The sequence below is a fragment of the Elgaria multicarinata genome, chromosome 11 (genome assembly GCF_023053635.1).
Source record: "Elgaria multicarinata webbii isolate HBS135686 ecotype San Diego chromosome 11, rElgMul1.1.pri, whole genome shotgun sequence".
In the NCBI taxonomy this organism is placed as follows: domain Eukaryota; kingdom Metazoa; phylum Chordata; class Lepidosauria; order Squamata; family Anguidae; genus Elgaria; species Elgaria multicarinata.
Genome location: NC_086181.1, coordinates 45,761,416 through 45,774,149, shown reverse-complemented (window position 1 = coordinate 45,774,149; position 12,734 = coordinate 45,761,416). Strand labels below are relative to the sequence as shown.

The window sequence follows — 12,734 nt, the reverse complement described above, 5'->3', positions numbered from 1 at the left end:
GGGCCTGCAAAGAAAAGGTCATGCTGTGTCCGGCCACACCTCCCGATCCAATGGCTAGTTCACGACCGAGGCGGGGCCCGCGAAACCTGTCCCTCCCAACGGCGGCCTGGCTGGGTGCGGGGGCCTTGGCGGTGGGCTTCCTAGCCTGCCTGCTCACACTTATCAGCATCCACTACCGGCTGGAGCTGTTGTGCGGGGAGCTGTCGCAGCTGCGAGGCGAGCTGATGGCCCAGATGTCCGGCACGCCGGGGGACGGCCGAGGGACCCCCGAGCCACGCCAGGTAAGACTGGGTCCAGATTGCACGAGGTGGGTAGTAGTGCCTAACGGGTGAGGTCTGGGAGATGGGCGCTCAGGGCAGGGAGGCTCTGGTCTCGGTTTCCTGGTGGGACAGGCTCTGCTTCCTCCATTTAGGTTTTATTTTTACTTGAAGGGGCTGCGATAACTCCAGAAGAAGCAAACTTTGCAGGGCTGAGTTTCTGCCCCTAAGTCCATAAAGCCGGGGTGGGGTGGAGATGGCCACTTATGGCCCTCCAGGTGTTTTGGCCTACAAGTCCCATCATCCCTCACCATTAGGTATGGTGGCTAGGACCGATGAGAATTGTAGTCCAAAACATTTGGAGGGCCACAAAAGAAGAAACTAAGGGTGCTTCTGAGAATGTGCAGAGCGCATCCCCCCCCCCACGCAATGGACAGTCATTATAACCAGCTGTCACGGATCCAGAGATTCAGAGGGAGGGCTGTGACTCAAAGTCCAACCCCACCCCAACCCCGAGACGAGAAGACGGAAAAATGTGGCTATATTCACTTTTGTTTCTAGCCTGCGTAGTAGTTTAGCAGAATGGAGTCAGAGCCTTGAATTGGCGAGATCTCTGCCCAAAGGGATTTGCAAAGCACCTTCGCAGGATGCGGCTAGAGGGGATTCCTAGGGAGTCACTTTAGCTTCATCAAGAGAGGAGGAGGAGGAACAAGAAGAAAAGAGCAAAGAAGGAACTCGTTGCAAAACAGGGATCTGAGAAACGCACAGAGTAAAAGGGGGAGGCGTGCGTCTCTGCCCATAGGCAGTGCCACCCCTTTTTTAATCTTAACGCTCCGGGCCTGATCCTGTCCTGGCAATGATCCACCGCCTTCTGCCTTGCTCCACCAGTCCGCAAATCCTTCCAACAATATTCCTTTCCCTTGTGGGTTCCCAGATAGCGGTTTATTTATTTTATTTTATTTATTACTGCATTTATATCCCACCTTTTTTCCTGCAAGGAACCCAAAGCGGTGTTCATAATCCTCCTCTTCCTCCTCTCCATTTTATCCTCACAACAACAACCCTACGAGGTAGGCTGGGGTGAGAGTCTGTCTCCCACCCACCCCCGGAGGAAGGCCAGCCTCCAAATCCCAGCTGGGCACATAACCAGTCATCCTGCTCAGAGTGAGGAATGGGATGGAAACGCATTGCCAGAAACCGGTATATTTAGTGAGCTTTCAGTGGGGGGGGGGGGGGGGTTGGGGGGTTGGGAGGTAGCTTTTCAATCTGTTGCCCCCATCCTTGAGGATTTGTGTGTGTGCCTGCAGGCATGTCAGAGTTCACACTCACAAAACCTAACTCTGGGGCTGAATCATCCTGGGATATGTGAAGTAAGCAGAAAATGAACATTCCTCTGAGCATGTGCAGAGAGCCTGGAATGCTTTGGTTTAGGCGGTCCCCTGGCAGCCGTGCATGGCACAAGCTCAAGGCTGCCCGAAAGCCCTGCCCCTAATCTGTGCATGGGTGAGGGGAAAGACATGAGAGCACTCTTCAAATATTTAAAAGGTTGTCACACAGAGGAGGGCCAGGATCTCTTCTCGATCCTCCCAGAGTGCAGGACACGGAATAACGGGCTCAAGTTAAAGGAAGCCAGATTCCAGCTGGACATCAGGAAAAACATCCTGACTGTTAGAACAGTACGACAATGGAATCAGTTACCTAGGGAGGTGGTGGGCTCTCCCACACTAGAGGCCTTCAAGCGGCAGCTGGACAACCATCTGTCAGGGATGCTTTAGGTTGGATTTCTGCATTGAGCAGGGGGTTGGACTAGATGGCCTTGTAGGCACCTTCCAACTCTGCTATTCTATGATTCTATGATTCTATGAAAGCACTCTGCACACGTTCAAAGGCACTGCAATATTATATTGTATATTTCAGGATTCATCTTTGGGCTTTGGGATCAGCTTTTTTTCTGAGACTGACACTGATTCAGGCCTTGCAAAACAGACCCAGGAGTCCGGGCTTCCAGACCCATTCAGAGAACCCAGGAGTCCTGAGCACAAAAAGAGCCCTTCATTTCTTATCTTTTTATTTATTGCTTTCCCCTTTGAACTTCCTCTTTATATATTGTTCTCTAGAAAGAAAGAAAAAAGCCCCCACAAAATATCGCCTATATGTGCAAGGCGGAAGCAGCGTTCCGATAATCTACAGATGAGTAATTTCCCTTTTTAGAAGCCGCAAAACCTCTTCAAGGCGGGCCTCTTCCTAAGTGGGTTGCCAACTTTTCTCTACCGGTTCTGCTGCTGTGCTTTTGGCAGTAGACCAGGTCCCGCAGAAACTAAGCACACGCTGTCTCACTCCCTTCAGCTCTACGCTAGGAACAGTTGCACGGGCGAAAGGGTCTGTATCATGTCAGGGTGCTGCTAGAAGCATCGGATCAGGGCCAGTGCAAAAGGCAAGACAGCAACCCTTCCCCCAAAGGAGTCTGCAATAGATTTTGCTTGGCAGAGACTTAAAAAGAAGGGAGGGGGGGACAAATGACTACTGAATTCTCCCCATGCCACTTTGCCAGCATTTCCTCCTCCTCCTCCTCCTCCTCCTCCTCCTCCTCCTCCTCCTCCTCCTCCTCCTCCTCCTCCTCCTCTTCTTCTTCTTCTTCTTCTTCTTCTTCTTCTTCTTCTTCTTCTTCTTCTTCTTTTAAGAAAAACATTTTAAAACCCCGTTTTTGCTGTGTGAGTGCAGAGAAGTCTTGACCCCCCCCCCCCGTTTGTGAGTCTGGAATATGGGTGAGAGAATTTACGCCCCTCCACATGTTGTTGGACTACAGTGCCTATCACCCCTGACCCAGTGGAGGCTGGTGGCTCCGAAGCCAGTGGGAATCCGCTCCGGGTTTCAGTCAGAACCAGCCAGAACTCTGCTGATTGGTTCTGGCTGAAACCCGGAGCGGATTCCCTGCCCCACTGGCATCGGAGCTGTCGGCCTTCTTGGTTAGTCTGTGACCCAACTTGACCCTGTCCCTCTCTGGCTTGATTTCAGAGGACTGGCAATCCCCTGGTGACCCACACTGTGAAAGAAAAGCCTCGGGCCCCCCTGGAAAGAAGGAAGCGGGAGTTGGGGAAGACCTCTCCTGAGCCCCCACGGCCACGAAGTGAGTAGTCTTTTTCGATGGGCGCCTCCCCAAAACTGGCAAAGTAACTAACTGCTGAGCAAGCAATGTCGGAAAACAGAGACAAAGCGAGGACTCTACCACTTTAGTGCACAAGCCCTGCTGTTGGGCTCCCCACAGGCATCAGGGTGGCCACTGTGAGAGGCAGAATGCTAGACTGGGTGACCACATGGAAAGGAGGACCGGGCTCCTGTATCTGTAACAGTTGTAGAGAAAAGGGAATTTCAGCAGGTGTCATTTGCATGCATGCAGCACCTGGTGAAATTCCCTTTTCAGTGAAAGCTGCAGGAGCCCTGCCCTCTTTTGTATCTGGTCAAGAGGGCAGGGCTCCTGCAGCTTTAATTGTTGCGATGAAGAGGAGGATTTCACCAGGTGCTGCATGTATACAAATGACACCTGCTGAAATTCCCTCTTCGATACAACCGTTAAAAATACAGGAGTCCGGTCCTCCTTTTCATATGGTCACCCTATCTATTAGAATAGACAGGGTTTTGGTTGGGGAGGGGCCACAGCTCAGTGTCAGGCCCCTGAGTTGCATAAAGAAGACACCAGGTTCAGTCTCGTGCCTCCAGGCAGTGTTGGAAATATTCTTACCTGAAACACCTGGAGAGTCATTTCTGCCCAATATTAATAATGTGTTGCTGTTTTTAATGAAATAAGGAAATGTGAAAAAGTTTGGAGGTTTGAAACGTGTTGACATTGGTACTAAATATTGTTGTTATTATGTATCGGCCTATGGGATGGCCTTTGCTGACAGGGAAGGCGCAAACCCGTTGATTCTCTTGGACCTCTCAGTGGCTTTGGATACCATGATTTCTGTCTGGATCCGTTGCTTGCGTTGGGAATTGGATGCACTGCGTTGCAGCGGTTCTGCTCCTGCTTGGACGGATGTTTGCACAAGGTGGTGATGGGGATTATTGCTCTGTGCCTTGGCAGCTGTGCTAGGGGATTCCACAGGGCTCTATTCTATCCCCCATGCTATTTAACATCTGCATGCAACCGCTGGGGGAGGTTATCCGAAAATATGGGCTATCACCGATGTGCAGATGGCAACCAGCTCTCTCTCCCCCTTTCATCAAATCCAGGTGCGGCAGGGGCTGTTCTGAATCAGTTCTTGGGTGCGGAAATGGACTGGATAAGAGCCAAAATAGTGACTCAGTCCAGACAATTCCCAAGTGCTTTTAGTGGGCGGTTCGTCTGCCCAGATAGGTGATGCTCAACCAGTTCCGGAGAGGGGAAGTAGCCCTCCCTTAAAGAATCAGGTTCGTCGTTTGGAGCTGATCTTGGATCCAGCATTGTCACAGGTAGATTCGGTAGCACGGAACGCCTTTTATCAGTTTAGGCTGATATACCAACGTCATCCTTATCTGGACAGAAATAGCCTCTTGTATGGATTGCTGCAATGCGTTATGAGCGCGGCGGCCTTTGAGAAACGGCCTGGAAGCTGCACCTGGTCCAAAACGGGACAATGAGATTGTTAACGGGGACTGATCGATATGAGCATATCACAACCTGGGCTTTGTGATCTGCACCTGGTGCCGGTCCATCCCAATTCAAAGTGCTGGTATTCACTTTCAAAGCCCTGAAGATCTCAGGGCCAGGTGACCTGAAGGTTTGTCCCTGCCCGTATATACCTGCCCGGAACCCAAGATCGTCCTGACAGGCCCTGCCAAATGAAATGAAGAGGGGGTTACTAAGGTGTCTGGGGATGATGGGCATTGCAGTCCAAGACATCCCGACAACACCTTGATGGAAAGGCTGCATTAAGCCATGAACAGTTCAGACACTTTACGCCATGTTTTAGTGAAGGTTGCAGCTTGGTCACGCTCAGGTGGGGTGGGGTGCGGTGGGGTGGGGTGGGGTGGGGGGCGGTGAGAGGCGGAATTGGGGCCAACTGTTCCTAACCATTGGCCTGACAACAGCAGAAAAGCAAGGCAGAGGGGGAAATACGTTGGGGTGAATTTGAGGGGGAAGTGAAAGTGATATTATAAAAAAGCAACTGTAGATCATTTGTAGCTTTTGCTTGCATGAGGCCCATCCCAGGCAGAACAGTTTGACTGTTGACAGAGAGGAATACAGCTGCGATCCTGTAAAAAAAAAAAAACCTATAAGTTTTTGAATTCATAATTACTTTGATAAGCAATTCATTTCATTGTACAGCTCCTGATGAAGGATCTATATAGATCCGAAACGTTGAGCGTTGTACAAGTTTGGTTTAAAGTTTTTAGAACATTTTTAATATTTTGAATAAGAAAAATAAAGAAACGTTTTGACATTTCATAGCACCAGAGCTAGTCGCCTCTTTTTTTCTACAGCCTTTTTCTGGTTCTCGTCCCCCTCTTTTTTCACAACCATCTCAGGCAGAGCCAGCTTGAAGTTTCGGGGTGTGGGTGTGCTTGGAGGACCGCGTCCCTGGCCTTCCTTCAGGTCTCGCCACTGATGGCGGAGGGTGGACAGCTCTGATGTCAGTCTCACATCAGTCCGCTGGTCTCGGTCCACTACTCTGCCGCTAAGATCATCTTCTTGGCCCGCCGCTCTGACCATGTCACTCCACTTCTGTAATCTCTTCATTGGCTTCCAATTCACTCCAGAATCCAATATAAACTTCTCCTGTTGACCTTCAAAGCTTTTCACGGTCTAGCTCCTGCCTATCTCTCCTCTCTCATCTCACACTATTGCCCCGCTCGTGCTCTCCGCTCCTCTGATGCCATGTTTCTCGCCTGCCCAAGGACCTCTACTTCCCTTACTCGGCTTCGTCCTTTTTCTTCTGCTGCCCCTTACGCCTGGAATGCTCTTCCAGAACACTTGAGAACTACAAACTCAATTACAGCTTTTAAAACTCAGCTAAAAACTTTTCTGTTCCCTATAGCTTTTAAATATTGAGTTTGTTCTGACTCTATACTGTATAGCTTCACCCTACCCAGTGCCTGTTTACACTTCCCTGTGCCTGTTTGCATTCTCTCTCCCTCCTTATTGTTTACTACAACTTTATTAGATTGTAAGCCTATGCGGCAAGGTCTTGCTATTTACTGTGTAATCTGTACAGCACCATGTACATTGATGGTGCTATATAAATAAATAAATAAATAAATAAATAAATAAATAATAACAGTGGGGTGCTGAATCCACTCTGGGTTTCAGTCAGAAGCAGTTAGATCTCTAAAGGAATTCTCCGAGGTGCGCAGAGCAAGTGACAGCACTTCAGATCGGATCATTTTATTGTATTTGAATGCTGGCCATTACCAACAAAACAACTTGAGACAACACGCAAGAACAGAACGCTAACAGAAATCAAGTTAATGAATCACCTGCACAGTCCACCGAAACAGCATCCAGAGGGATGGCGTGGATATATATTTTGCAACTTTAGCAAACAAAGCTGTTTTGGGGTGTAGCATCAGGGTCACAAATCTTCGCATAGATCCTTTTCCCCCTGTAAGGAGGCACAATCTCTCCCAGGAATCTCTCCCTGGGGTTTAGTTATAAAAGACAGTAGAGTAAATAATAATGTGAGATATCTTTTTCTCACTCCCATATCACAAGTACAGAACCGCAGTTTTCTTGGATCGTGCCTAGATCTTCCACGCGAGAATGCTGTAGGCGTAGTTTGGAAGCGTACTGCTGTAGATGAAGAAGCAGAAATAAGAATGGATCTTGGAATTGTTGTAGATCGCAAGCTGAATAGGAGCCAACAGTGTGATATGGCTGCAAGAAAGGCAAATGCTGTTTTGGGCTGCATTAATACAAGTATAGCTTCCAAGTCACGTGAGCTACTGGTTCCTCTCTATTCGGCCCTGGTTAGGCCTCATCTAGAGTATTGCGTCCAGTTCTGGGCTCCACAATTCAAGAAGGACGCAGACAAGCTGGAGTGTGTTCAGAGGAGGGCAACCAGGATGATCAGGGGTCTGGAAACAAAGCCCTATGAAGAGAGACTGAAAGAACTGGGCATGTTTAGCCTGGAGAAGAGAAGATTGAGGGGAGACATGAGAGCACTCTTCAAATACTTAAGAGGTTGTCACACAGAGGAGGGCCAGGATCTCTTCTTGATCCTCCCAGAGTGCAGGACACAGAATAACAGGCTCAACTTAAAGGAAGCCAGATTCCAGCTGGACATCAGGAAAAACGTCCTGACTGTTCGAGCAGTACAACAATGGAATTAGTTCCCTAGGGAGGTTGTGGGCTCTCCCACAGTAGAGGCCTTCAAGAGGCAGCTGGACAACCATCTGTCAGGGATGCTTTAGGGTGGATTCCTGCACTGAGCAGGGGTTTGGACTCGATGGCCTTGTAGACCCCTTCCAACTCTGCTATTCTATGATTCTGTGATTCTATGATAAGAGTTTGTAGGCATTGGGCCCTTTCATGATCCATTTTAAACAGGTAGTACCACTGAGAAAAGTTTGAAAAACTTCATCAGATTTAAGTCCTGACTATTGTAAGAACATGAGAAGAGCCCTGATGCTGGATCAGACCAAGGGTCCATCTAGTCCAGCACTCTGTTCACACAGTGGCCATCCAGCTGTCGACCAGAGACACACAAGCAGGACATAATGCAACAGCACCCTCCCACCCATGTTCCCCAGCAACTGGTACACACAGGCTTACTGCCTCGAATAGTGGAGATAGCACACAACCATCAGGGCTAGTACCATGGATAGCCTTCGCCTCCAGGAATTGATCCAACCCCCTTTTAAAGCCATCCAAATGGGTGGCCATCACTACATGTTGTGGCAGTGAATTCCATAATTTAACTCTGTGCTGTGTGAAGAAGTCCTTCCTCTTATTTGTCCTGGATCTCCCACCCATCAGCTTCATGGGATAACCCCGGATTCTAGAATTTTGAGAGAGGGAGAAAAATGTCTCCCTGTCCGCATTCTCCATACCATGCATCATTTTGTACACCTCTGTCATGTCTCCCCTCAGCCTCCTTTTTTCCAAGCTAAACAATCCCAGTTGATGCAACTTTCCCTCGTAGCGGAGATGCTCCAGCCCCTTCATCATTTTCGTTGCCCTTTTCTGCACTTTCCCCCGCTCTATAATATCCTATAATATTATCTATCCCATACACTCAATCTCTCAATTTGTTTTTGGTAAAATATATTCATTTGTTTGTATATTTTTTGCATTTCTATACTGCCCAATAGCCGAAGCTCTTTGGGTATCAAAAATATCTGGAAGGAGGCTTTTAGCAACTCCTGGCATGACTTAGCCCAGCTGCCGTTCTCTGTTAGTTCTCTCCTGTAAGGCTTGGGGGAGGTGGTCTTCTGGTAGGTCTAGGACCCTCTTATGATGCAGCAGGATGTTCTGAGCCCTAGTTTCTACTGATGCTATGCCTGTTTCTGCTCTGAGGAAGGTCAGAGGTCCTGCCAGTGAATATGCGTCCAGTTCTGGGCTCCACAATTCAAGAAGGATGCAGACAAGCTGGAGCGTGTTCAGAGGAGGGCAACCAGGATGATCAGGGGTCTGGAAACAAAGCCCTATGAGGAGAGACTGAAACAACTGGGCATGTTTAGCCTGGAGAAGAGAAGATGGAGGGGAGACATGAGAGCACTCTTCAAATACTTAAAAGGTTGTCACACAGAGGAGGGCCAGGATCTCTTCTCGATCATCCCAGAGTGCAGGACAAGGATTAATGGGCTCATGTGACAGGAAGCCAGATTCCAGCTGGACATCAGGAAAAACGTCCTGACTGTTAGAGCAGTACGACAATGGAACCAGTGACCTAGGGAGGTTGTGGGCTCTCCCACACTGGAGGCCTTCAAGAGGCAGCTGGACAATCCTCTGTCAGGGCTGCTTTAGGGTGGATTCCTGCATTGAGCAGGGGGTTGGACTCAATGGCCTTGTAGGCCCCTTCCAACTCTGCTATTCTATGATTCTATGATTCTATGATCTCAGAAACTTGTTTTGCAAACCTCCAATTCCTTCAAAGGGATATGCCTCCCCGCCCCACCACCCTTCAAATTTCAACCCCATATTGGATTTGAAGCGGCCACTTTTCCAAGAAAAACATCCGATGCTGGAGCCTCCCACCTGCTTCTCCCAGAGTAGAAAAACGTCAAGATAGCTCGATTCGTCTTCTGTGCTGTTAGCTTAATCTTCCAAGAACTTGACTCATGGAACCTCCCCGCAGGAGGACGAAGCCTGCTGTCACTTATTCCCACCATGCCAAAGACCAACACCTTGGATGTCTCAGCGTTCATTGTGAGCATTTCCATTGGCCCTAATCGTAAAGTTCGTTCAGTCTTCTCTTCGCGTGGTTGTACCCCTCGGGGTAGAGGAAAACCGCAGGTATAACTGAACATCTGTTCTGGAGCATTGCCAAAGGTTTCTGGAATTTGCCTTCTCGTTTTAAGAGTAACAATGGGTCCTTTAAGTGGGAGTAAGCACACACGAGCACAGAAGTAACAGCACTTGCAAAGTACCTTGGAGACTCCTTTAGAGTTCTGACCGAAACCCGGAAGAGATTCGCCACCCCACAGTCGTTGGAGTCACCAGCCCCCACTGAGCACCACCACCTGGAGCGAGGGAAATGGAGACGAGAGACATGCCCCCCCCACTCCAAAGAAGTTCTCCTAGCATTAAATTGGATGCCTTTTTGGGCCCAGGCAAGGATTTCTTCCTTCCTTCCTTCCTTCCTTCCTTCCTTTTTAAATGGCTGTCAAATCCAGCACATTTTACAGTGGTTTTTACAGCGCTGTTTTATAGCTTTGCTGGTTGCCTGCGGAGTGCATCATGGTGTGTTTGCTTTTTGGTGGATAGGGCTCCTGAGATTTTATTTATTTATTTATTTATTTATTTATTACATTTTTATACCACCCAATAGCCGAAGCTCTCTGGGCGGTTCACAGAAATTAAAACCATGAAGAACATAATAAAACAACCAACAGTCTAAAAACACAAATACAAAATACAATATAAAAAGCACAACCGGGATAAAACCACGCAGCAGAAATTGATATCAGATTAAAACACAGGATTAAAACAGTACAATTTAAACGTAAGTTAAAATTAGGTGTTAAAATACTGAGAGAATAAAAAGGTCTTCAGCTGGCGACGGAAGGAGTACAGTGTAGGCGCCAGGCGGACCTCGTTCCACAGCCGGGGTGCCGCAGCAGAGAAAGCCCTGCTCCTATTAGCCACCTGCCTCACTTCCTTCGGCAGGGGCTCACGGAGAAGGACCCCTGTGGATGATCTTAAGGTCTGGGCAAGTACATATGGGAGGAGGCGTTCCTTCAAATAACCTTTTTTATTTCCAGAGGTAGACGTGGATTAGTCTGTTGCCGTGAAAAGCAACAAAAAGACGCTAAACACCATTATACGTTTATTATGCTATACGCTTTGTAGATTAGATTCCAGCTCATCAGGTGCATGAAAGCAGGATGTTAAGTAGGCAGGTGTACGCAGGATGTGTCGGATGTAAGCAGCCAGGTCAGAGGGAAACAAATGCAAAGAGGACAGGACTGCGACAACTAAGCGACCTCATAAATGCATCAAAATAAGTCCAGCAGCCGCCACTCACAACGGCATTAACGGGTTATAACCTCACCATCACCTTTGCGTGAAATCTGGCGTCTTCTATCTGAGAGGCCCAATGAATTTCTCAAACGGAGGAGGGGCAGGGGGGTCATTCATTTCTGTGTTTTCAGTGTCAGGTCTCAGTAATGACACAGACGGTGATACCTCTGAACACGTGCAGAGTGCCTTTTCTCCACCACTCAACCATCACAAGCATTGTCATGCACATCTGCAGCCTAGGGTGGACAAATGTCCTGTTTTGCAGGGGGGCAGTCCTCTGTTGGAAGGGCTGTCCGGTCCAAGTCTGGTTTAAAGTCAAAGAATCCCAAATGGCGGTGTTATAGCTGGTGGCTGTGATAGCAGTGGGGCGGTGAATCCGTTCCGGGTTTCAGTCAGAACCCTGGAGCTATCCGGGGTGCTTTGGAGAGCTGCTTTAGTTCTGACTGGTGCTGGCTAAAACCTGGAGTGGATTCACCACTCCACGGCCATCGGAGCCACCAGCCACTGCTATCACTGTCTTCCCCGCTAGAGCGAGATGCATTGTATTCCTATCTAAATTGGCATTTCTAAATTGGCATCTGTCCTTATAAAACGAGCGTATGCAAATATTATGCAAAGTATCGCCCTCTCGTTTGACGACGCATTTTCAGGTGCTGGTTTTAACCTATAAAGCCTTACACAGCTTGGGACCACAATACCTGACGGAGCGCCTCTCCCGACATGAGTGTACCTGTACACTCCTGACAGTGTACCCATACACTGCGCTCAACATCTAAGGTCCTCCTCCAAGTGCCTACTCCGAGGGAAGCTCGGAGGATGGCAACAAGGGAGAGGGCCTTTTCAGTGGTGGCCCCCCAATTGTGGAATTATCTCCCTGACGAGGCTCGCCTGGCACCAATGTTGTTATCTTTTTAGCGCCAGGTCAAGACCTTTCTCTTCTCCCAGGCATTTAACAGCATTTAACAACATATGCTAAGTTTGTTTGTTTTTTAATGGACCCCAGAACTGTTGTTGTTTAAAATGGATACTGTTGTTTTATACTGTTGTTTTTATATTTTTTGATGGTTTTAAATCTTGTATGCTTTTTTAGTGTCCACTCTTTTTAACTTTTGTAAACCTCCCAGAGAGCTTCGGCTATGGGGCGGTATATAAATTTAATAAATAAATAAATAAATAAATATTTTGGCATGACGCATCGGTCAGGGACACACGATCCAGGGCTTGAACTGCCCCAGCACCTATTTCCTTCGCTTGCCAGGGGAGCCGGGCCTGAATACGAGAGACGCGGAGTTTAGAACCTGACCCTGAAAAGCAAAATAATGATGCTGAGTTGACAGACGAGGTCTGCAGTGTTGTGTGTGGGGTGGTGGGGTGGGGGTGGGGTGATGTTTGGAAAAGGAGGAAGAAACGAACAACTGAACCCAAGTAGTTTCGCCTTCTCCCCCACCAGGGAAACAGTCCGTCCTTCATTTGGTACCAGACCATCAATCCAATAGCGGTAAGTAGGACTTCCTTGCCTTCTCTACAATTGAGCAAGGTGGCATCTTCTTCTTCTGATCTGTTACGCAATTGGGGTTTGGACTAAATGACCTCTCAGTGGCCCCTCCTAGCCCTGTGATTCTGTGCTTTGAACAAGAATTCTAGAACAGTAGAGTTGGAAGGGGCCTCTAAGGCCATGGAGTCCAACCCCCTCTGCTCATTGCAGGAATCCACCTTAAAGCAGAGGGCTGTCCAGCTGCCTCTTGAAGGCCTCTAGGGTGGGAGAGCCCACCACCTCCCTAAGTCATGGGTTCCATTGTTGTACTGCTCTAACAGTCAGG

The 12,734-nt window shown here is 48.5% G+C and overlaps 1 protein-coding gene across 1 annotated transcript in view; it reads left to right on the top strand.

Moving 5' to 3' along the window:
* TNFSF12 (TNF superfamily member 12) overlaps positions 1-12,734 on the top strand; it is a 41,567-nt gene that overhangs the window by 21,885 nt on the left and 6,948 nt on the right. Inside the window, exons 12-14 of the mRNA XM_063137222.1 lie at positions 59-281; positions 3,273-3,384; positions 12,344-12,412. Coding sequence (XP_062993292.1) covers positions 59-281; positions 3,273-3,384; positions 12,344-12,412 — 404 coding nt within the window. The remainder of the gene's footprint in view (positions 1-58; positions 282-3,272; positions 3,385-12,343; positions 12,413-12,734) is intronic.